The following is a 25,000-nucleotide window of genomic DNA, read 5'->3' on the forward strand; positions in this document are numbered from 1 at the left end:
GCAACCACTACTTTTGTTTGTATTTTCCTGATTATCTCCCCTTGTTAAAGGGTCACATCCCCCTATTTAGTATGTATGAAAGCCCTTGGGCCAATGATACCCTGTAACAAATTTGAAAAAAATTGGCCAAGGGGTTCTTGAGTTATAGCCCTTTTTCTAAAAAGTTTACGCACACCGCACAAATGGCCATAGCATTAGCTCTTTGAGCCTTCGGCTCAGAAGAGCTAAAAATATATAGGAAAAATCTTTTAAAATCTTCTTCCCAAGAACCACTGAGCCAGAAAAGCTGAGATTTATATGAAAGCTTCCTGATATAGTACAGATTCTAAATTGTTAAATCCTGGCCCCCGGGGGTCGGATGGGGCCACAATAGGGGGTCAAAGTTTTTTTTGGTTTTTTTTTTTTGGTTTTTTTTTTTGATATAGCACAGATTCAAGTTTGTTAAAATCATGGACCCTGGGGATTGGATGGGGCCTCAAGGGGGGCATCAAAGTTTTACATACAAATTTATAGGAAAAATCTTTTAAAATCTTCTTCTCAAGAACCACTGAGCCAGAAAAGCTGAGGTTTATATGAAAGCTTCCTGATATAGTGCAGATTATAAATTGTTAAGATCATGGCCCCCGGGGGTCGGATGGGACCACAATAGGGGGTCAAAGTTTTACATACAAATATATAGGAAAAATCTTTAAAAATCTTCTTCCCAGAACCACTAAGCCAGAAAAGCTGAGATTTATATGAAAGCTTTCTGATATAGTGCAGACTCAGGTTTGTTAAAATCATGCCCCCCTGGGGTAGGATGGGGCCACAATAGGGGATCAAAGTTTTACATACAAATATATAGGGAAAATCTTTAAAAATCTTCTTCTCAAGAACCATTGGGCCAAAGAAGTTCACATTTACATGAAAGCTTTCTGACATAGTGTAGATTCAAGTTTGCAAAAACCATGGCCTCCAGGGGAAGGTTTGGGGCCATAATAGGGACTACGGTTTTACATGCAAATAGATATGGAAAATCTTCTGATATGGACCAAGGTGACTCAGGTGAGCGATGTGGCCCATGGGCCTCTTGTTGAGAAAATTACAGGTTATTGAACTTAATCAGTTTTGAGGAATTATTACATAGAGAGTACATGATTTGTCTGTTTTTCCTTCCACAGTTTTCAATTGAGGACCTTCTTATTTTACAAAGTGTTTATATAGGTATTGAAGATGTGCATGTGGCAAGGATTTGATTTTCTTAAATTTTTAAGAAAATTACAGGTTGTTGCACTAACTCCATTTTTGAGGAAATATTCATATTATACAAAGAAAGTATGTCATAGCCTGATGGTGGCTGATACTACCTGATGCAAAATTCTACAAATTATGACTTCAGAAAAACACCCTATGTAAGCATTTTCACAGCATATTATGTACCGTTTGCGATACTCTTGTTATTTTAAACTAATGATTGAAATCTACAGTCTATCCAAATTTATTTTCAAGTATTAATAAAATTAAATTATTTCTCAGTTTTAAATCTAATGATAGGTATAAATCAATTTTAATAACTGATCGTTTAATAGGAATTTGTGCTAATTTGGATACGACTTATGATATTGCACATGCCAATATCAAAAGAGTACAGTTGTCATCAGGAATAATTGATAAATTTTCTCAAAAAAATGTTGGCACTTTAGTTTTTTGCAATTTCTTGCAATTGTAATTTCTTAAAATTTATAAGGATGGAAATTTCAGCACTTTTGGGGGATTGGGTTGCAATTTTGCTTATTTCAATAAAAAAAAACACCCAGCATTTTCAGTATGCCTAACTGTCCGTGATAATTAACCATACGATATCACACGTACTAACTATAGGCTATCTTTTCTGTTGCAGCATGAGTACCCTTTCTGATATTCAGGAGCAGCTGAACTCCATCAACAGATGATGGGAGATTCCACTTCAGAAAGCGCTTTCAGATAGAGATGAATAATGAACGATGTAAATCTGTTGTCATGTGACTGAACAAAAATCTTGCAGCATGTTCTATGCTACTCTATGAGGTGTCTAAACTTGTGGATTTCATAGTGAAGAATTATCATCCCTAATATTTCACTGTTGCAGAAAAAATGCAAAAAAATGTAGTACATTTCAGTGGCACAACTGAAGGGGGGGGGGGGTAACAAAAATGGCCATTTTGGGGTCTTCACCCTCCCCTATTTTAGGGAGGGGGCGGAAAAGGTGCAGTACATCTTTGGTTGCAAGCCCCCCTTGAAATGTTCTACATACGCCCCAATCTACTTAAAATTAGATTAGATTGCATCTGCCCCTGCATTTGCTTAATAATTAAACTTGAGTTATAATTGAATAATTTTCAAATAATTAAATCTATGTTTATTTGCAAAAGCTAAAGTTACTTTTTTTAGTCCTGTACAAAAAAATTCATCTAAACTATGATGCATGTGTTATCACATTAAAGTTTTAAAAAAAATATGTTGTCTTCGAGCGTTTATAGCAAATTATGTGACAGATTGAATTATAAGTACTTATCACACCTTGATGTTCTGAAAGGATTTACGATATTTATCATGTTACTTTGTAATTTTTTAATATATTTTACCTCTGTTGTCATTCTAAACCCACACACACATAATTATAGAGAATGCTCTGTCTTTGCCATTCCATACAATTTTTTCATTTTGTTCAATGATTTTTAACTAACATAAACTTATTTCTTAATTTCTCTCTCCTAGGACAAAGGTATAATGATAAATCAATCTCTACACTAATGAACGAGAGCCAAGTTTGTTTGAAAATAGTCCAGAGTTGCCCAGATGGATTAAATGAATTGGAAAAGTTTCTTCCTGATAGTGTGTCCAATCTTTTCTTAGATAACAAGGAGTTTATGAATTCTGAAGTGTTTTCTGTAAGTCATGGCAATCTGACACTCTCCATCATCAGAATCCATTATAAAGGAAAAACACTGCCCACATTGCAGGGGGGGGGGGGGGGGGGGGGGGGGCAGATCTCAACATGCACATAAACAGGTACATGCTGTATTGTTTGCCAGCCTATCATTTAACTTTGTTACCTTTACAGAGCTCATGTGGGCCAGGTGTACAAAAATGCAATCCTCTGCTTCAATGACAATGATGAAATTTCATTAAAACGTGAAACTTGTTTCAGTTTTTGTTCTCCTATCAAGTATAAAAGAAAGGTCATTACGCTCAGTCTCTCGGAATAAACCTAAAGGGAAAGGCAACCCAAATTTTTTTTACATAATAAATGGATAAGATTAATTATATGATAAAGATTTGTCATATTATTCTGTTAATACATGGCCTAGATAAGCCTCAGTACTAATTTTAAAACGTTTGAAATTCCCGCCATCTATAGAGGCTACCATGAAGCGGAACTCTTTTGTATTCAAGACCACAAAAATCAATAATTTTGACATCACACCGTCTATTCCAATTTGATGAGATTCTAAGATCATCAAAGATGTTCATGTGGTAGATTTTAAGAATACATTGTAAATAGGTGGATGCCTTCTTGTCAACTTCTTGTCAAGCAGTTAATCACACTAATGCGAAAGGGAGATGTGAAAAAAGTTTTTTCCCCAAAATTCCTGACCCAACAAGATTATTTGAAAAGAAAATACCATGTAAACTGTGGATCCATCATTTGCGTAATGACAAGTTCAGGTTTGAGACATGTACATGTATGAAGAAACAAGTACCATCTGCCTGGTCTACGACTCGACTGAACATCTTCTTTTCTTAAATTCCTCTTGGCTCAAATCTATATGACTCCAAACTTAACTGTTCGTGACTTGTCATGTTTACAGTGCTGCTGATGAAATAACCCGGAACAGACGGTGTGACGTAATAAATTAAACTTCAATGGCCGCTCTCTTAGCGGCGGGTAATTTGAAATATAAGATAGATTAATATTGATTTAATTGTTAAACAATGATTTTTGTTGTTAAAGACTGTCATTTACGATATCAGTAAGTAATACTTTATTTATAAAGGCAACAATATGGTTTGGGTTGCCTTTCCCTTTAATAATGATGACTAGCACCGACTTTTACGACAACAAAATAACTACACTTTCAAAAACTTGTACATTTATCATGATTTAATTCATAAACGCAATTGTAATGCATCAAATACATGTACTTCATATTTGCAAAAATGGACATTAGAGAAAGAGAAAAATTTTATTCTACCAGTGGATCTGCATTATACATAAAACAAACCCTGATATTACAAATCAAAATGGACTATACTCAGAACAGGGACTAAACAAGTGCAATATAATTTGTAAACAATAACCAATATGGGAACAATATTGTACAACACTAAGTTAAAGTATGAATTTTGGTTATACATGTATATATAAATTATGTATATATTAGAAACCTGTGGAATGATTGCTCAGCTCTCTGGCGTATCCCATACAATGTTACACACCCTGTTACATTTCTACATTAAATATATAATTATCAAAGATAGGATTTTAATGAACCACAATGCTCACCCTATTTACAAGAATTTGACACATTTCTACCAAGTCTAGCTGGTAATATGAAGACAGCAGTGTGTGGGAGTGACACTAGCAAATATCTGAGGTAAGTGAAGGGAGGGGGTATTAGAAATCTTTAGTTACCAAAGAGAGTAGCCAATCATACACTCTTGGCTAGTAAGGACTAAACCAGTGGCCCATCTCTTTGAAAAGCACACGTTTTGTGGGACATAGCTTAAGGAGGTACGCTACACCAGAGAAATTTGATGTAGATGAAAAGTGGAGAATATGTACAACAATATTTTGAATTTCAAAAAATACAGTTTTAGTACAAGGTAATCTGAAAAAAATTTAAAACCCCTGATGGACTCGAACCTGCGACCTAAAGTTCAGCAGTCGGTATTTTAACCTACTGAGCTACTCGGCTAGGTATTTAAATGGAAAAGGAAAAGTCCAATACTGCTGATATCGATTTTTTCATCCATGTTTTTAAAGGAAGTCAGCCATTATGATGATGTAGAGTACTACCTTAATAGATATACTGAATTTAATAAATGTTGAGCTATTCTGAAGACGATAGATGTACAGACAGTGGACAACTTCATCAGAAAATATGGCTAATGGAAACAAAGCATTACAAACTGGTGGAAGAAATCCTCAATAAATAAGAAAAACAGAACTCCCAACCTACAGATGAACCTCAGTGCCTTGAACATAGATATCTCAAATACCATGGATATGTTATTTAAGTGAGTTGAAAGTCTCAACTAAATTTTTCTTTATGTATTTTACCTGTAACCTTTATATCCCAAATCCTCGGATATCTCAATTTTTTTTAAATCCTCATGTTCGAGATAATGAGGTTTGTCTGTATTTTACAACTACTCAACCACAAATCAAGACACCCTCAACAATTCTTTTCCCCTCCAAAATGCTTCAATTTCCCTCCAAAATGCTTATTTTTCTTCAACCATGAATATTTGACCCCATTGAAAGAAGAGATTCTACTGTAATGTCCATCACAGGACAGGTTCATACAGTACAGTTCAAAACAGCAGGACAGTATAAATTCATACAGTACAGTTCAAAACAGCAGGACAGTATAAATTCATACAGTACAGGTCAAAACAGCAGGACAGTATAATTCATACAGTACAGTTTAAAACAGCAAGACAGTATAAATTCATACAGTACAGGTCAAAAAAGCAGGACAGTATAAATTCATACAGTACAAGTTCAGAAAAGTTTGGAGTAATTTGGCTATACACATCTATTTCATAGACAATAAATAAGATAATTCATCAATTACTTCATAGCAACAAACACAACATTAAAATGATTTGTACAGCAATCAAATCGAGTTTATTAGATTTCAAAGAATCTATTGGAAGCACTTTCTTTCAAAATTTATACTCGTGAGTGATCTTATGAAATCAACAGCATAGACCACAGCTTGAACAGAAAAATTGTGCTTCATTTCCCAGGATTTTGCAATCAAATAAATGTCAATAAAAAGGGAGGGTTTGATGGGGAAAGTGTTGCAATAACCTAATTAAAATCCGACTTCTTGGATCTGCGCTGTATACCACTACTTAGATTATATTGCTTGAGTCTAAGAAGTCTGATTTTAATTACCAGTAGATTGAGTATTGCAGCAGTCTACCTTTATCAACCTTAATAAACTTTCTTGGAATTCTTACAGTTCAACAAATCCTACAAAAAATCATTAACAATAGAACATAAACAAAATTTGTTTATATAAAAATGTCCCAGATTGGCAAAATCCTCTTGTTGCAAGATTGACCTTGATAAACTCCCTTAATGATTCTATAAAATTTAGTCGATTTGTTTAAGTTTAAGAATTATGGCCAGTATGGCAATTTTAGAAAATTTGGCTTTCTACTTGAGGATGAATGAAATTTTTACTCATTTTATACAATTTAAAGAAGTTAGGGCACTTTATGAACTATAAATTTCAAAATGGTTTATAAAAGAGCATAAACTGTCCCAACTTACTTTATCTCATATAAAATTAGCAGAAAATACTTTCTTTCCTTAAAATTTAATTCAGAAAAAAAGATTTGATATGATTTGATTAACAATTATACAGAAAATATGAACTTCTTGTGATGCAGAACAATATTGTCATAGCAGTAAAATGGAAACGGAGGAGCTAAATGTGACGTCAATTCTACATTGTAGTATGTCATATGGTGCGACTTAACGCAATTTCGTTTACGATATTAAGAATGTTGATAAAGTCAATTAAATTGCGTTGAATTATATGGCTTTACGTTATGACACACATGAACAACAGAGGATGCAAAATCAAAGTTCTTGTCATGGATATATATAGTTAAACAATTATAGGCTGGTGGAAAGCTGGGACAGAAAAAGACAGGCCAAAAATAGCCATTTATTTGATATTTTGTAAAACAGTGTTTTTTAATCTCTAGGGCTGAACAACTGACTTAACATTTACACATACTGCTATCGCGCAAGCAGTCACCTTTTTTTTTCTTAATCACCCTATGATGAGATTTTGGGACTAAAATTAAAGCACTTCACAAAACTTGAACTCATGGCTTGCAAAATTTCTACTTTTTTGAAGAGTGAACAAGTTTCTTAACAATATTCAATGACCAATGCATTATTGTGTATGACTTAATACCACATTATACATATATGTACATGTATCAGAATATAAATAATGTTGATAATTTCCCTTAATATGCACCCAAATTTTTAACAGAAATGTATGCAATTACAATATTACAATTCTGAAAAATTTTAACCTCTCAGTTTCAAAACTGATTGTTTAAATTCTAACTGTCACATCCTGAGTGGGAAAAAATCCGAAAAATAAATCATAAAGGTTTATCATTTCTGAACCTGAACATCTGTGCTATCATTAAACAAAAATAGAGCAATAAAATGTACATTGAACGACCTAAACATGACGAGACGTAACTAAATATTCACCAATAGACGTAACTAATTATTCACCAATAGACGTAACTAAATATTCACCAATAGACGTAACTAAATATTCACCAATAACTTCCTATGAGCTGTCTCTCTGTCTGCATCCTTTTTGAATTGTCAATTTCATTTGTAACATGTGAATGCTATTATGTCACGTAATATGCACCTAACAATAATTTTTTTCCCCCCTGTGTTTATAATAATGCCCCCACCCCGCTAATGGGTCCTTGATAGGCAACAAAGTTATCTTGTACATGTACTAGTCATGTAAGTGCTATAAGTTTTATTTGACTGATTATAATTTTGACAGTCAAGAAAGAGATGTGAAAAATAACCCAGTGATGAATGGACACTCCGTTAACTAAAATAAATGCATGAGATTCAAACAACAATTCAGCTGTTTACAGCAGCATGCTCCTCCCCAGGAAATAAAGCTCAATGTCCTCTAATGATTTGCCCCTGGTCTCTGGTAGGTACTTGGAGACAAACATGACACCACACAGACAACACACGCCAAAAATCCAAAATGTTCCTGCTTGACCAAACAGTTCTTGCAACACGTTAAATTCTTTGGTTACCAAGAAAGCACAGAACCAGTTTGTAAATACAGCAATGCCACTAGCTGCCCCGCGTGCTGGAGCTGGGAAGAGTTCTGACATCACTAACATTGGAATCGGACCCCAACCCAAGGAAAACCCAATGATGTATATGACAAGGCTTGTGATAGCTAGCCAGCTGATGTTCGAATGTGTTCCAGATCCCATGCGATAGTAGTAATACCCAAATGTTGTGCAAGTAAGTGTCATTATGGAGCCTGCTATGATGAGCAGTTTCTTTCTTCCCATTCTGTCCATCAAGATGCAAGCAACAAGTGTAGCAAAGACCTGAACAATGCCAATCACGACCGTAGCAAGTTCACTGTTTTTATACCCAGCACTTTGAAATATTGACACGGTGTAAAACATAACTGCATTTATTCCACTGAATTGCTGAAAAATCATTATCATCACAGAGATGAACAATGGGCGGGACAGTTCAGGTTTCCTGAATTCCGAATAGGAGAAAGAGGATCCTGTTTCCTGCATAAATCCCTCCTCGATATCTCTGCATTCATCCTCCACATCAGTGTGGGGGCCTCTTAGAGCTGCCAGGGCCAGCAGTGCATCCTTCCTCCTGTTTTTCAATATAAGATATCGGGGTGTCTCTGGTATGCAGAAAAGTAACAACAGCGCCAGAGCTGCAGGTATTGCACCAATAAATGCTAACATCGACCAGGAGCATTTCATCCCCAGAGCATAGGCTGCAACAATGCCAATGGTTATTGACAACTGCATACTTGCTCCAAGAAATCCTCGAAGTGCCTTCGTGGAAATTTCTGCGAGGTAAACGGGGGCAGCCACGGTTATCAGACCACTAGAAAATCCACACAAAACTCTCCCAAAGAAGAGAGTCCGAATCCCCGAGGCCAACCCTGTCACAACCCAACCTACAAAGAAAATACTCGAAGCTATTGCCAATGTCTGTTTTCTCCCATACTTCTCAATTAACTTTCCTCCACAAGGACCACCGAAAATTGCACCAACTGTCATTAGTGCGCCGAACCACCCTGTCAAACTTTTCCCATCCAAGAGCTTTTCATGCTCGAGTTTCGGGATTGCAGGAGAGCTGTAACCAATCGTAAACCCGAAGGTCAGGGGACCCAGACTAGCGCATAGCGCCGTCAGAAACAAACGAGATGGAGAACCTTCAAATTTTGTCGATTTCCTTTGAGGCGATACAGGACTTTCTAGCGACATGATGACAAGATGAATCAATGTTAACTTTATACTTATTTTACAGTATGGCTAAGTAGATATGTACAAAACATATTACAGATTAAGACGTAAGGAAACCCGATACTGAAAGATTGGAAAGTTCCGGCTGGAGGAGCAAAATGTGACGGTCGATTCTGCACTGTGCTCTTTGTACGCTAAGGTAAGTAATACGCGAATAGATTATAGAGAAATATTGGAGAACATTCCTAACGGTACGATGACAGTTTTATTTCTGTTTAATACATTCATGTTTATATTCTGCCATTAGACACACTGCAGATGGTTTGGACAAGTTGGGTCATAACATATGAATCATGGTCACATACATATGTAGGCCTGTAAGTATAAGGTTAGGTGTGTGCTCAAATGTTATGACCCAAGCAGCTGTGTCATTTATCCAAGTCCATGGGCCGGGTATTAGCACCTAATTTGTAAATATGGGTGTAAACAGATATTTAAATGTTAGTTTATTTGCATACTCCTCTCACTATATATACATTTTAACACTACACATATATATCAATATCACAGATTAACAAAAGAATACAACAAAGAAAAAAAAAATAGCAAAACATTTCATGCAAAAATATACAGATACAAAAGCATAAGATTTAAAGGAAGAAATAAAATACTACAAGCAGATGTATTTAAAAATCAACAGTAAAAATTAAAAATTCAATCTAATATGCAATGTTTGTTTAAAATACTATTTTACTACATGCTCTCTATATTGGTGTGTTACCCTCCCTGAGGGCATGCTGCTCAAGGCAATCCATGTATGCCCAGAGATGCTGTAATGTAACTTAATTATCAATGTCAATTAGTCTCTAGAATGTTAATTAATATGAATGATTTCAAGTAAATGCAATTTTTTTTTACAGACACAACAAATCTGGTGAAATTAAAATGCCTCAACACAAAAAACTGGTAGCTCAAAGGCGTCCAAACCAAAGTAAAAAAACTTCTCCTGCCACAAGTAATCAAACGAAGACAATTTCTTGTAGTGTATGCCATAATGAAAAACTTGATGTACATCCAATCGGAAGCAGCAAAATTACTGAAATAGTGGGATGTAATTTTTGCAGACTTCGATATTTGCGTGTGAAGCTCACCGTGCACGAGACTGATTTCAGTCTTTTCTGTATCTACTGTTATCAGACATTTAGCGATAAAGACAATTTTCATCTCCATCTTCAGCAGCATGGGGATTTTCTCAGAATGTCACCCTTCAATATTTCAAATTCTTTGCAACAAATTGCTAATTCAGAGGACCAGGTGGTCAGTTTGGCAAAAGGTGAGAAGCCCCAATTCACAAGACAGAACTCCAAAGGATTCCAATTCACCTCACAGCAAAGTCCAGAAAATTCAATCGAGGATGTTGTAGGAACGATGCTGACCCTGGGTTCTTCTCTGAACATTCTAAATTCTGATTCACAACCTGTCCGTGAGAAGAAGATTCCCCCTGGTTTATCAAGAGCTGACACAATAATAATCCAACCTCAAGTCCAGACTGGGTACATCGAACCCTCAGGAATTCACACCAGGTCCAGTGCAATCAGAAAGAAAATTGCCACAAGACAGTCCAGAGCATCAGGTCTCGAGTCGTCCAAAGCATCAGGTCTCGAGTCATCCAGAGCATCAGGTCTCGAGTCGTCCAGAGCATCAGGTCTCGAGTCCAGTGATACATTAGACCTGTCTTCGTTGCATGTAGTTTCACAGTCAGTCATTGCTAGACAGAGTTCTAACGCCAGCGATACCACTACCATCGTAACTGATGGAGAAACATCGTCAGGAAAGAGCAGCCTGAAAAAAGACGATACCATCATATTGGAGGTGTTGGATAATGACGGAAATAAATCAGATCAAATTTTACTGACTTCTGTGTCTTCCATGGATAAAATTTCTGACCTTGACTTCACTTCACTGTGTCAAAGTATCTTAGGCCCTCAAACTTCTTTTGAAGGGAAGCTTGCCAGTGAAGATACAATTGATCGAATTCTGCCGGGATTTAGTATGTCCATTATCAACCTCCTACAGGAGGACGAAATGATCATTGTTAATGACCAGAATCAAGGAAAGTCGTTTCAGATTCGTCGAGTTCCAAGCGAGTCTGTCCCAGCAAATAATCCCAATACTGTCCAAGAATCACCATCAAACACCGAAAGTCAGAGTCTGGTAATACCCCAAAGGAACCCCTCAAAACGAGGAAAGCAACCAGATCCCGAGAAAACTCCCAGATTGAGGGACACACGAAAGAGGCGTACATCACCCAAGGAGGAGGAGGAGGCAACAGACAAAAAACGAGGTCGCCATGTCGAAAAAGAACAGCACACTTGTCCAGATTGTGGCAAGGTGTTTAGTAGGCGATACAACCTCAAAGTTCATCGCTATGTTCACTCTGAGCAGAAAATGTTCGAGTGCGAAAAGTGTCAGCAACAGTTCAAACATGTCAGTCTTCTCCGCAATCACATGCGAATCAAGCACTCCGGCAACAAGCCATTCACCTGCAACACATGTGGACAGGGCTTTATTCACAATAACTACCTCCAGCGGCATATGTTGTTACACATTTCAGAGGTCTGTGTATGCTGCGATGAGAAGTTTGAATCACGACGACAGTTTAATGCCCATGTTAGAAGTGTCCACGTGAGATCCGATTCTTCCAAACACTGTCAGAAGTGTGACCTTACGTTTGTTTCTCTATTAGAGCTCTGTCAACATTTGCTGGGGATAAGTGAGGCACATCAGTGAAACTGTAGCTGGATAAAATACAGTGGTGAATTGAACAGATCTCGTGGTATTTGTACACACAAAATTTTGATTTATTTTTATGCCCCCATAATGGGAAATTTGGGGCCATATAGTTTTTGGTCTGTCAGTCCACAAAAACTTTAAATTAGGCCACAACTTTTGAATTTTGTATTCCACATGTGTATTTCTTGTGACAAGACCTTTCTTTTGGTACCAGAATCACTTTGCTGCCATATTGGGGCATCAATGTGTCACAAAAACATCTTATGCATGATTTATCATTGAAATGTAGCATTGTTTGAGCGAGATATAGATATTAAATTAGAATTGAATGGTGCCCCCTTGTTTAGAGTGTAAATTGCTAGTCTTAACTTTGATATACAGGCCGGCCGGTAACATTCATTTTCATTCCAATCAAAGACACAGACTAAATAAACAGAATTCCTTGTTCAATATTTTGTTAGGATACAATACATCTTGAAGTTTCACAGGACAAAACACTAAAAACCAAAATTTAATGTTCTACTAGCCTGTTGTTTAAATTCACAGTACTCAAGTATTTAAATCTGAACTTCTCTGTACTCGAATTCACTCTGAACATTTAGTCCAGAAGTTGGTTTCAGTTTTCTGGGACAGTCCAAATACAGTACCTCCTTTTCTCCCAAGAGCTTCAGTTCTGCAGCTATATAAGTCTGCATATGAGAACTGACGATAATTTAATGAATATAAGGTCATGCAATTTATGTACCTGCCTTACAGAACTTTCTGCTCGTTGTCAAGAATCTCTTGTGTTTAGCTTCCCTGACTGTTTCATGTTCATCATCCTTCAATATATAGTATTTCTTATACAGTTGACTGATTTTTAAAGACCCATTTTGGGTCCAAATATCACCCCTTTCCCCTCCCAAAAATTACCCATTTTTCCCAAATCTTACTTACACTTTTCCTAATAATAAAAACTGGCAAAAACATATTTGTCAAAAATTAACTTCTATGTGAATAGTTTACGTACGTGACAAAGTCGCATCAATGCTAGATGAAGTTAAATAAAAGAATTGCATCAATTTGTGTTTGATACGATATATTAAGCTTATTTACAGTGATTCTGGTTTTTCCCAATTCAACCAACATGTTGACAATTTTTCCAAATTCAAAAACCACAGGACCCTTTTGAAAAATCACTGATTTGAACTTGGTATCCCGAGCACCGATATCTCAATTACCATGGATGTCGAAGTGATTCGGAAATCCCAACCACTTTTTCTATGAAATATTTTACCCTTGATATCTCGAATCCTTGGATATCTCGGAATTTTTTTTTTGGTCTCATTGAGTTTGAGATAACGAGGTTTGACTGTATGCTGATCAATGCATCATGTGAAGGGAAATTCATGTTTGTTCAAATGAAGGGCTATGATCAAGAAAAGGCAAAAAAATAGGGTGGGTCATTGAAAGATCTTCTCAACCACTGGGTGTCAAAAAAGATGAAACATTGGGGTCATAATACAGGGGCGTAGCTTCATTACGCTCGAGTAGGCATGTGCCTACACATTTTATCATTTTGAAAACATTTTTGTCCATAAATATTTGCATAAAATATGTTCATATATATTTCTAGTTTTTAAAATCAGATATAAAGTTATTATTCCATCAGGACTTTTCTTTTTATAATGTATTCTACATGATATATAAATAATGATTGTAATTTTTTACATGATGATGCAGATCACCAGAACTCGCTCGACTTAACAGTTTAAAAATCTTCGAAAAGTTGTACAATATTTAATATCCATTGCAATTGTTTTTATGCTCAGTAGTGCAATGAGTCCCAATATTTTTTAAAAATTTTGGGGGTGATCCCCAAGAGGGAGGGGACAATCCCTTCCTGCACCTAACTCCTTCAGCGCTTCGCACCTTGGTTAAACCTTCATTTTTCGGGCCTACAAATTGAAATAGTCTTAGCTTCGTCCCTGTAATATAGGGGTCAAAATTTGTCATGGGATTAAAGAGGGTAAAGATCTCTTTTAAAATCTTCTGATAAAAAGCAGGCCCAAGGGTGAATTAGGTGAACGTCGAGGCCCCGGGGTCTCTTGCTAAGGGTTTCTATGTGTACGAAGTAGATAGAAATAGACATTTTGACAAACCTCAGGGGTGGTCACACAGTGAATGCTTAGTTAATTAATGATGCCTTACAATTATGCAGATTCCAGAACTTGGTCTGCTGCATTTGTTGGAGGCAGCGCTACATCTCTATTTCAAGCATCTGATCTTTTTTTTTTAATGGATTATAATTGCTCACAATCATCGTTAATGTGGAGTTTTTTGTCATGAATGCATGGTTGAACAATATTGCCCTTTATCACATCCTTTAATTTAAAAGTATAATGTGAGTTTTGGTTTTTGCACCCCAAACAACAATGTGCTTGTAGTAAAATAAAGTCTTTGTAACATGATTCTTCCTCCATGTGTTAGTATGGATTCTATAAAATCTTAAGAAATCTCAAAATAGCTGCTTAGCTTGTGTACACATTAATTTTGGGAAGTTATATAATCATGCATGTAAAACCACAGGACTGTCCCCGATTTGAACAAAGAACTAAAGTATATGATACAGCCTTTCTGATGATTCAATTTTGTGAATGGTTTTCTTTCAGAAGGTGAAGTGCACAGGTTCGAACAAACAACATTTTTCTATTATACATGTACTGGAAAAATAAATCTATGGTGTGAATATTAATTATGCCCATTTCTGTGCTCGGTGTTTTCAACAAGTGGCCAACAGGCCTTATCGGTCACCCGAGTACTACTAGTTCAATGTATCACTAGTCTCAGGGCAATGAAATCTAGAAAAAATGTACGCTAAATCCTAATATTCAGCAACAGTATAAAAAAGATGTGTTCTTAAAACGTTAATCCCCTCAAAAGCACATATACTGATTTACATACTATATGCAGCATCATTAAACAATATCACTAATTTGGACCCATCTTAAAGTCAAAACCCTGGGGTTGCTGTATCAGTAAACTTAAAGAAGTCCTTCAAATGATGAAGACAATAATCACAATATTGTAGAATAATTTTGTCTCCACCCTGAAACTAAACCTTTACTCCCTAGGATCATGAAATTTTCAATTTTTGTAATTGACTACCTACTCCTAAATATCAATTTAGTTTCAATAGCTTTAAAGCATATATAAGTTACATGTTTTGCACATATAAACTATATATACAAAGTTTGATCCTGTCCTGGAGTCAGAACCTCTACCCTGGGGATCATGAAAGTTACCATTTTTGTAGAGGCCTTCCTGTTCTATATCATTACACTATTAGTTTTTCCTTTAAGATATGCAGTTGTAGAGAAGACTTTAAAAAAGTCAATTTTTGGCAGTTTGTGTCCTCCCCAACGGTCGCAAAAGTCCTGAAATTTACAAATTAAGCCCTTGTCTCAAAGATGCTTCATGCTCCACATAATGATGGATTTAATTTTTCTTACACGTGTGGTTCTAGAGATTTTTGAAAATTGGCAGTTTTTGCCCTGCCCCCAAGGGTGCAGGAGTCCTAAAAATTACAATTTATGCCCCCCCCCCCTTCTTGTCCCAACAATGCTTCAAACCAAATTTAAAGAGAATTGGAATGGTAATTATCAAGAAGTTAAAAATGTTCTATCTTTTACACATTAAAACTGACCGTTTTTGCCCCACTGATACCAAAACTGCTACCCCTGGGATCATAAATTATACAATTTTGTTAAAGGACTACCTGTTAAATATGCATTTGGTTTCAATTTAGCATCAATAGCACTAAAGATGTTATTAAGTGTTTTATATATAAACACTATATACCAAGTTTGGCCCTGCCCTGAGGTCAACCTCTACCCCTGGGATCATGAAGTTTACAATTTTGTAAGAGGCCTTCCTGCTCTACATCATGATGCATGTAGTTTTTCTTACACATGCATGGTTCTAGAGATTTTTTTTGAAAATTGATCCATTTTTTATCCACCACTCAGCAGACCTGAAATTTGCAATTTATGTCCCCCTTGTCCTAAAGGTGCTTCATACCAAATTTGAAAAGAATTGGAATGGTAGTTATCAAGTTAAAAATATTCAATTGTTAACATACGACTGCTACAGACCAATTGCAATAGGCCACCTGACTTTACTCAGGTGACCTAACAATGTTCAATTGTTAACACACAACAAACTATGACGGACGCAGACCACTATTAAGGTAGCCGCTACACTAAAGCTCTTTATGACACTACATCACAGCATGGCGATTTAAATGTTTTGTGAAATTATTTGTATTGATCAATTTTGTTTGTCCATCATCGTAGCTCAGTGGTTAAAGCATTGGGTTGGTGAACCGCAGATCTCGAGGTCAAATCCGCCAGTCTTTTGTTCACATGTGTTAAATTTTTTTTGAAAATCATGTTTTCATCCAAATTTACATATATTCTACCTTTTTGGCATATATACTTATTATATATGATCAAATCTTTTATGTTTAAATCAATTCGTACTGATTTGAGAAACCATTTCAGGGTGTAGCGAGCCACTTAACAGATCACGAGTGACTCAGATGACCTAAGAAAAAAAAACATGTCTTACCACAAGACCCAATGACCTTTGTACTGAATATGGAATCCTGACTCAACACATGAACAGATATCTGACACACCTTACTGAATATGGAATCCTGACTCAACACATGAACAGATATCTGACACACCTTCCACTTCCTGTGTGAATATGGAATCCTGACTCAACACATGAACAGATATCTGACACACCTTCCACTTCCTGTGTGAATATGGAATCCTGACTCAACACATGAACAGATATCTGACACACCTTCCACTTCCTGTGGCCAAAACATAAATACAAAAAGAAACTGTTATATACTCTTTTATTTTCCTTGTAATATTTGTATTGCAATAAATAAGTATTTAAAAGACCTTGATGGTCGAAATGACAGGAATCAGATAAGTTAGGAGTGACATTAAAAGTAACACATTTGAAATAAAAGAATTTCTGTTCAAAACAGTATGGTTTATAATTAAAATGTGAATAGAACACATGTTGAACACATTTGTGGTGAAATTAAATATCTACAATCAAAGTATTCCTCAACATACATTTCAACTAAATGTATCGGAGCAACACAAACGCCCCTACCCAAGGACCATAACTCTACCAAAAGTTATCTGAAGCACCTTAGAAGTACTCGACTTGCATGGTATGATGTATCTATGTCCCAAAAAATTTCAATTCAAAGTGTCCATGTCTGACTGAGATGATGAGCAGAAACTGTTAGCATACTTGATTCTAATGATCTGGCGCACTCGGCCAAATGGCGATGACTGGTGACACACTTCATTGTGAGCCGGAATTGTGCATGCATCTCGCCAGGGAAGCCGATTGAGCTGGGAAATTTTGATAGGTGAAGGCAGCTTCGAGCTGGCATCCTTGGACACAATAGTATCAAGAGCTGCTTATTCTATGACAATTTTTTTTTTTTTTTAAACTGGCAAGATAATCATGATTTTTAAATATGTTGGTCATTTCTATGCCAAATGTTTATATAATAGAAGGTCCACATTTTCATTACTACTGTAGCCGGGTCACTTGATTCTTAGCGCGTCGCCAAGTATACTCAGCTTAGTATGATTCGGCCGGATTTTATCAGAATCAAGTATGCTAAATGTTCTTAGTCCATGGGGCATAACTGTCAACAATTATTCAGCTAGAACCAAATAATACTTAACACCAAATTTCTGTTGAATATGTGCATTTTTAGCAGAGATAATGAATGGAAACAGAATTATGGTGGAGAGGGGTACCAACATATGCCAGAGCCATTCCAAGGTGGAGGCAAAAAAACTCAAATTCACATGCATTTCTCCATGTCTCAATATACATGTATAGAACTACTTTCACTATCAAGTTAACAATTTCCTCGTCTTAATATACATGTAAAGAGCTACTTTCACTATCAGGTTCACATACTTGGATTACATGTTGGATGTTAATAACAGAAACCTGTGTCTCTTTGTATACAGAAGGTCACCTGAAACATGCATTTCCAGACAACCACTAAACAGGTGCCCCCAAATAACACTGGATGTGTCAGATCCCCATCTCTCAGCCATTAGCGTTCACTTCCTGGAGGGGTAGCACCAGGTTGTTGGGGTTGACAGTCACAGATTTGGTGCAATTGTCCGTCTTATAGATCCCCACCAGTCTGTCTGCTAGCTCGAACATATTGTTCCTCAGCGAAATAATGATAAACTGTGCATTCCTTGTCCTCTCCTGCAAAAAACAAAACTCAGATATTTCTACAAATAAACTGTAAATACCACATTTTCCATGTTTGCAATTTGAAAATTCTAATTTACAATCATATATATGTAATCAAAATCAGTATGTCTTTCATTTCAAGTCTTGCCACTACAATTTTGAGATGAAGTACATCTACCTTGATGTAATTGGCGACAATGGAGACATTTTTGAAATCAAGAGCAGCATCAATCTCGTCCATGACATACAGAGGCGTGGGTTTATAGTGATGAAGTGCAAAGACCAAAGCCAGTGAACTAAGAGTCTTCTCCCCTCCAGACAGATTAGAGATGTTCTTCCACGATTTCTTTGGGGGTCGAACGCTACAAAATACAAAACCAGATAGATTAGAGATGTTTGCCAGACATTTTACAATCCTCGGGCTTCCTCCCACAAGTTATTTCAAGCCCAGCATTGCCTGTTAATCTTCCTCTTAATTTGTGTCTATAAATTTACATTGTTAGGTATCATATCTATTATAACTAGGACATACCAAACATGTGAACTCTTCATTCTGTCTTACCTCTACATGTTAACTTTTCTTTCTTTTTCATTAATGGTTTTTATGTTTAGAAATTATATAGTGTAGGTGGTAGTAGTTCTGGAACAGCTGGATTTCATTGAATTTCATCCATTAGCATCTCTCACCTGAACCAGATTCTTTCATCCATTAGCATGAATCTCTCACCTGAACACACGAATCTCACCTGAACCAGTTTCTTTCATCCATTAGCATGAATCTCTCACCTGAACACACGAATCTCTCACCTGAACACGATTCTTTCATTCATTAGCATGAATCTCTCACCTGAACACGATTCTTTCATTCATTAGCATGAATCTCTCACCTGAACACGATTCTTTCATTCATTAACATCTCTCTCACCTGAACACTATTCCTTCGGAGAAAGGATCAAGTGAATCGACCAGCTCCAGTTCAGCATCTCCTCCAAGTGTGATCATCTGATACATCTCCTTCAATTTGTTGGTGATGACAGAAAAGCCCGCCATGAATTCATCCAATCGCTGCTTACGAAGCTCCTCAAAGTACTTCCTTTGCTGGTCCCTGAGATCTGTGATTTTGTCTAGTTCCCCTACCCTCTGTAGGTACAATTCCTCCTGTAAATCATAAAACAATTTTGTCAGTGGAAGATTGTTCCAGAAACTTTGATGAACTGAGCACAGGTATCTTTCAATAGTTTAGTATACAAAACATTATAAATTAGAAATATGTCCACAAGACATGAATGCCCTGCCTTGTGCTCAGTGCTCGAGCTGGGCGAATTTTTTATTTAAAAAATGGCGAAAAAAAATTGAAAGTGGCGAAAATCCCTTTTTGCAAAAAATTGTATTTTTAATCCTTTGTCAGTGACACATTATCGCCTGTTTGTTTATGTAGTCAAAATCTGTTTATTCAGTCAACGCGTGCGACAGGAAATCTCGCATCGCTCCAGTGCACACAGAGCTGGTCACAGCCTCAGGTAATTTATGGCTGCAAAAAAGTCGGTGATTATGTAATAAAGTACATCGGACAGCTGTTGACCCTGCTTTGGTCAATTGTTTAACATTTAAAGTCTTATTCATTATCGTATTATCATCTCCACATTAATGTGAATTCTTAACCAGAGAACCGACCGGTAATTAAATTGGCCGTATTATTGTGTATAATGTATATATGAATTACATCAATTGTTTGTTTTTGCGGCCAAACTCGTTGATTACAAGATTTTGATGTGTTTGATTTTAGTTCGAATATTTCATAAACAATGCGGTCGGTCACCATTGATATGGACATAGCAATTTTAATAAATAATTTTCTTTGAAGTTTGGTGCGCAACAGTATAAAAATGCTAATCTCATAAGACTATGCACCCCATTCTATTTTGACACTAAACTTGTAGCTTCTGGCCCTAGTCAGTCTAAAATTAAAAAATATATCTATGTTTGGCTTTACAGTCAACCACACCTGCTCAAACATCTGATTCTGTCCAAATTGCAAAATCTTCCATACAAAAACGGAAATTTAATAGGGAGTGGTTGAGATACGACTCTAAATTGGGCTTGATGTTTTGTGACATCTGCATTTCGGCCAATGTACACAATGTTTTCACTGAGGGGTGTAGCATCATAAAGTTTATATTTATATGATTTATTATCTGAATTTTGATTTCCATAATAGAATTTATCAAACAAATCAACTTTTTATTATTACAGAAAGAAATGTTTAGGTATGGTAGCTGGATATGATTAAGTAATGTAACTGATTCAAAATGCTAAAATAAGTGTAATGAATAAAATAATATACAATATGATGGAAATAATTGTAAAGCATGTGATTATTTGTGTCGCGCAGCTCCCCGAAAAAGTGGTGAAAGGGAATTCTGGTCCAGTGGGAGCACTGCTTGTGCTCCATGCAACTGTTCTATCTCAACTACATCCTAATTACTATCAATGTATATGTAAAGGAAACTTCTGTAACGAATCATGACACTTCACATTTGAAGTATGCTTGCTAAGTTGTCATCTGAATAAAACGGATGGATGATCCCCAAACTGCATCTAACCAATTAACTACTTATATGAAAACTGATTTGCACAATGATCAGTAACTGTTGAAACAACTGATACAAAGAATACAGTATATGTTCCGAGTTACCTTGACCTTTCCAAGATGACTTTGAGTGACCTTTGTCTGAAAACGATTTAGCTGTTTATTTGTGTGATATGATCAATACCTATTCAAAAACTGTTGAAATAAGGAACTTTTTCCTTATAAGGTATATTCTGAGTGACCTTGACCTTTCAAAAATTAATTTAGTCAAAGTCCCCTGTCCCAAGGAATATTTGTGATCAATTTCTGATAAAAGGAGATATCAAAAATCGTTAGAAATAAGGAACTTTCATATGTTCTGAGTGACCTTGAGAGACCTTAGCATCCACAAATCCTTATCTCAAGTAACATTCAGTCTATGCGAAAGTTTTTTGGACCACACAGGACATTCGGTCCTGTGTAATCAATGAACACACCGGACCGAACCAGATTTTGTCAGACCGAAAAACCTAATGTAAAAAAGTGAAACACATGAAAATGCAAAACCAAGGGAATCTTATTTATTATACTAGTAATACTATACCAAGGATCCCTCCCGTATAATACTCTAGACAGTCCATGCGGTTTTAATCACATTCATTTACGTATTTGGATTTGTGTGCTATTTTTTTTACTTATAACAAACATTTAAATGACTCCGCATCAAAATAGTAAAGCTCAAAACCGGACACTGAGACATCGGACATTCCGGTCCGGTGTAAAAAATGATGCGTCGGACCTGAGGCACTGCACATCGGTCAGGTCCGACGTCTTTCGCATAGACTGAACATTTGTGATCAATGTGATGAGCTTGGACAGGAAGACGGATAGACACAACAGCGACAATTTTGGGGAGCATAAAAATCAAGTAATGTGAGGCAAAGGTCATATTGAAGGTCAAGGTCAGTCTGAGCATAGTTGTCTCTCATTAAAGCATACTTGTGTGTGAAATTTACAAGGTATAAACAGCGGCTTTTCCCCTTATATAACTGGTACCAATAAAAGGTACTATTCCCAATGCCAAATACCGTAGATTTTTCCCAATTTTGAGACTAAAAATTCCAATTCACTTGCCGAAACATAGACTGCTGACATCGTAATTTACTTAGTCTGAAACATTGTACGGTTTAACTAGAATGTTCACATCTGGTATTAAATCGAAAGTACAGATCATGGCAGTGCACGTGTTGTTGAGCTACGACAATTCTAAAACGAGCCTACGACGATTCCTCATATCTCACAATAGCATATATTACCGTAAAAAGTTTGTAAAGAGATGAAAACTTCTTGTTTTGTTCTTTTTTTTCTTCTTTTCTTTCAGTTGAAATCATTTGCCAATACATTGGTAGAAAATTACAAATTTGTTTCATTTTGACATTATTTTTCCCCAATTGATTGGGTACCGGTACCAGTGGGTAAAAAAACCCACTGATTATTAAGTTTATTCAGATGTGAGTTTAAACACAAAATGAGATGGAACTATGAGAGGCAGTGAACAAACATGAAGCAACAATCATCTATGTACAGAGCCGGACATAACAAGTTCTGTATCTACATTTAATACATTATTCAGTAAATCTTCATCTATGTACAGAGCAGGACATAACAAGTTCTGTATCTACATTTAATACATTATTCAGTAAATCTTCATCTATGTACAGAGCCGGACATAACAAGTTCTGTATCTACATTTAATACATCATTCAGTAAATCTTCATCTATGTACAGAGCAGAACATAACAAGTTCTGTATCTACATTTAATACATTATTCAGTAAATCTTCATTATGGACGAACTTTACGAATAAAATTCTAGGCTAAAATATTTTCCGACTTGTACTGCTCATTGTTGACATCTAAAATATGGACAGATGTTGCACAATTCATTGACTGGAATAAATATATATCGGAACTTTGTCAAAAATTAGAAAAAATTTATCTAGTAAAATTAAAATTTAACTTTCAGAAATACTTCTTCTAAAAGTTCAAATTCATACAATCATATCACATAATTCTTTTTAATATCATTTTAAAAAAATTAATTAATTTTCATGGAGATGACATATTTTTTCAAGTGAGGTTCACTTTCTTGGGTATGGGGTTTCAAACATTTAATTACATAGAATTATTCCACATACCACATCAAACCTGGCTTTTCATTGACCATGCATATTAAATTCAAAAGATAAACCAAGAAATCTTGGTATTTCACAAAATCTACATTCATATCATTAATCCTTCGTATTGTGTCATATCATTAACTTGTAACACATATTAAACATTCAGCTAAAATGCACCTCAGAATACAATAAAATCTGAAATGACTGCATTCCTCAAATGTTTCACCAAATTCTGTTTATTTATAGTTTATTTATTCATGCATTAAAGTAAATTTATAGGGGTGAAACGATGCATCATGATGCGGCCAAATCGCGATGTAGTGGTCTCAATTTGATGTTCAATTTATTCGGGGTCTGTTTCGGTTCGATACGGTTCTAAAATCATAGCACGACATTGCTTTTGATAACACGGTTTCTGATTACCCAATGGAATTGAAAATTGCCCAATCAACGTACGAGTAATATTTGCTGTATCAAAATGGACACAGTCGAGTTGAAAAATGCAACCCCCAATGTATAAATCCTGGGTATGGCAACATTTTGGCTTTAGTACAAGTGATAAGAGTATTGCTTTATGTTAAACGTTTTTACATTATGTAGAATTTATTTGCAGATAGCAATAAATACAGTGAAACATAAAAAATCTTAGCTTTATAAAGAATTGGTACATGCTATTGTATCGAATTGAAAATCATCGAATCGAAACTAAAGTATCGAAATCGAGAAGGTACTGTATCGTTTTACCCCTAACAATTTATTTTTCCCTTTGGTAGACTAAATTTATTTATACCATTACAAAAATATTTCCTGTTGAACTAGGTCATCTGGGAGAATCTATCTTGCTGATCAACGCTATAAAAAAGCCTATTCCAACATCAATCTACTAATAACTCAAATGCAAACAGTTTGTTCATTCAACATCAGTCTACCAACGACTCAAATCCAAACAGTTTGTTCATCCAACATCAGTCTACCAACAACTCAAATCCAAACAGTTTGTTCATCCAACATCAGTCTACCAACAACTCAAATCCAAACAGTTTGTTCATCCAACATCAGTCTACCAACAACTCAAATCCAAACAGTTTGTTCATCCAACATCAATCTACCAACAACTCAAATCCAGTTTGTCCCTTGTCAGCTTACATACAAGTTTCCCCTGTAGTCTAGTGTATCAGTGAAGCCATCAAAGCGTGCTGTGATATGACCTTATTCAGCACATCACAACAACTTTGATACCTCCATTCTACATCGTTCCACAAACTTCTAGATCCTCCACTGTTAGTGTACATGACGTTTGCATGATTTTTGTGTGATGTTTCTAGGTAGTCACCTCTATACATGCTCAAATATACTCCCACTGATACAGAGTAATTGTATCCAGGTCTCTTCCCAGGTGAGACCAGAAACTCCACTCCACAGGTAAATTGGATAAATAGGTCGCAACTGTCACACTTCCCTACAGGTAAAGAATAATGAACATCACTCAACCCAAGTGAGCAGTAACACCTGTTACATCTACTCCTGGATCCCAAGGTAGAGCTCCTCAGGACATGCTGTGTGGAAATCAGTCAAATGAATTATACATTTCACCTCTGGAGTCATTAAAATCCTCGCTTCGATAAATCAGAAAATAATTCACAACCAATGATGAGAACAGAAGTATACAAGTTTTCTCATTCATTTGTTCATTCCACCTATACTTCCTCATCACAGATTCATAATATCACCCTTTTATTTGCATGCTATTCTTAAAGATACCTACAACCCGAGACTTTACTCTAACAGAATGAAAAAAATAAGATCTCATTAATTGACCAAAGAAACAACTTTTTAAAAAACAACTTCAAACTCGAGTATTATTCAAATTATGCCATCAAAGTCGCACTATT

General features: G+C 35.9%; 4 protein-coding genes across 6 annotated transcripts in view; 2 read left to right on the forward strand and 2 right to left on the reverse strand.

Moving 5' to 3' along the window:
- The window catches only part of LOC125659652 (BLOC-1-related complex subunit 7-like), an 11,120-nt gene extending 7,957 nt beyond the window's left edge, over nucleotides 1-3,163 (forward strand). Inside the window, exon 5 of the mRNA XM_048891394.2 lies at nucleotides 1,880-3,163. Coding sequence (XP_048747351.1) covers nucleotides 1,880-1,931 — 52 coding nt within the window. The 3' untranslated portion in view covers nucleotides 1,932-3,163. The remainder of the gene's footprint in view (nucleotides 1-1,879) is intronic.
- A 945-nt stretch (nucleotides 3,164-4,108) lies between these two features.
- On the reverse strand, nucleotides 4,109-9,420 carry LOC125658459 (solute carrier family 2, facilitated glucose transporter member 8-like). Its single transcript, XM_048889724.2, has one exon. It carries the CDS (start codon nucleotides 9,289-9,291, stop codon nucleotides 7,897-7,899), a length of 1,395 nt encoding a protein of 464 aa, XP_048745681.2. The 5' UTR covers nucleotides 9,292-9,420; the 3' UTR covers nucleotides 4,109-7,896.
- Nucleotides 9,345-14,676, forward strand: LOC125658458 (zinc finger protein with KRAB and SCAN domains 1-like). Of its 3 annotated transcripts, none has more exons than XM_056149730.1 (3): nucleotides 9,345-9,469; nucleotides 10,191-10,903; nucleotides 10,952-14,676. In XM_056149730.1, the coding sequence occupies exons 2-3, from the start codon at nucleotides 10,216-10,218 to the stop codon at nucleotides 12,058-12,060; spliced, it is 1,797 nt and encodes a 598-aa protein (XP_056005705.1). In that variant the 5' UTR covers nucleotides 9,345-9,469; nucleotides 10,191-10,215; the 3' UTR covers nucleotides 12,061-14,676. The 3 variants fall into 3 exon arrangements, with proteins under 3 accessions (XP_056005705.1, XP_056005706.1, XP_048745680.2); XM_056149731.1 differs by having other exon boundaries at nucleotides 10,976-14,676; XM_048889723.2 differs by having other exon boundaries at nucleotides 10,191-14,676.
- A 2,276-nt stretch (nucleotides 14,677-16,952) lies between these two features.
- The window catches only part of LOC125658338 (structural maintenance of chromosomes protein 4-like), a 44,427-nt gene continuing 36,379 nt past the window's right edge, over nucleotides 16,953-25,000 (reverse strand). Inside the window, exons 24-26 of the mRNA XM_048889570.2 lie at nucleotides 19,286-19,518; nucleotides 18,539-18,722; nucleotides 16,953-18,372 (exon numbers count right to left, since the gene is read on the reverse strand). Of these exons, the coding sequence (XP_048745527.2) occupies nucleotides 18,205-18,372; nucleotides 18,539-18,722; nucleotides 19,286-19,518 (585 nt within the window). The 3' untranslated portion in view covers nucleotides 16,953-18,204. The remainder of the gene's footprint in view (nucleotides 18,373-18,538; nucleotides 18,723-19,285; nucleotides 19,519-25,000) is intronic.

Source organism: Ostrea edulis, chromosome 9 (assembly GCF_947568905.1).
Source record: "Ostrea edulis chromosome 9, xbOstEdul1.1, whole genome shotgun sequence".
NCBI classification, from domain to species: Eukaryota; Metazoa; Mollusca; class Bivalvia; order Ostreida; family Ostreidae; genus Ostrea; species Ostrea edulis.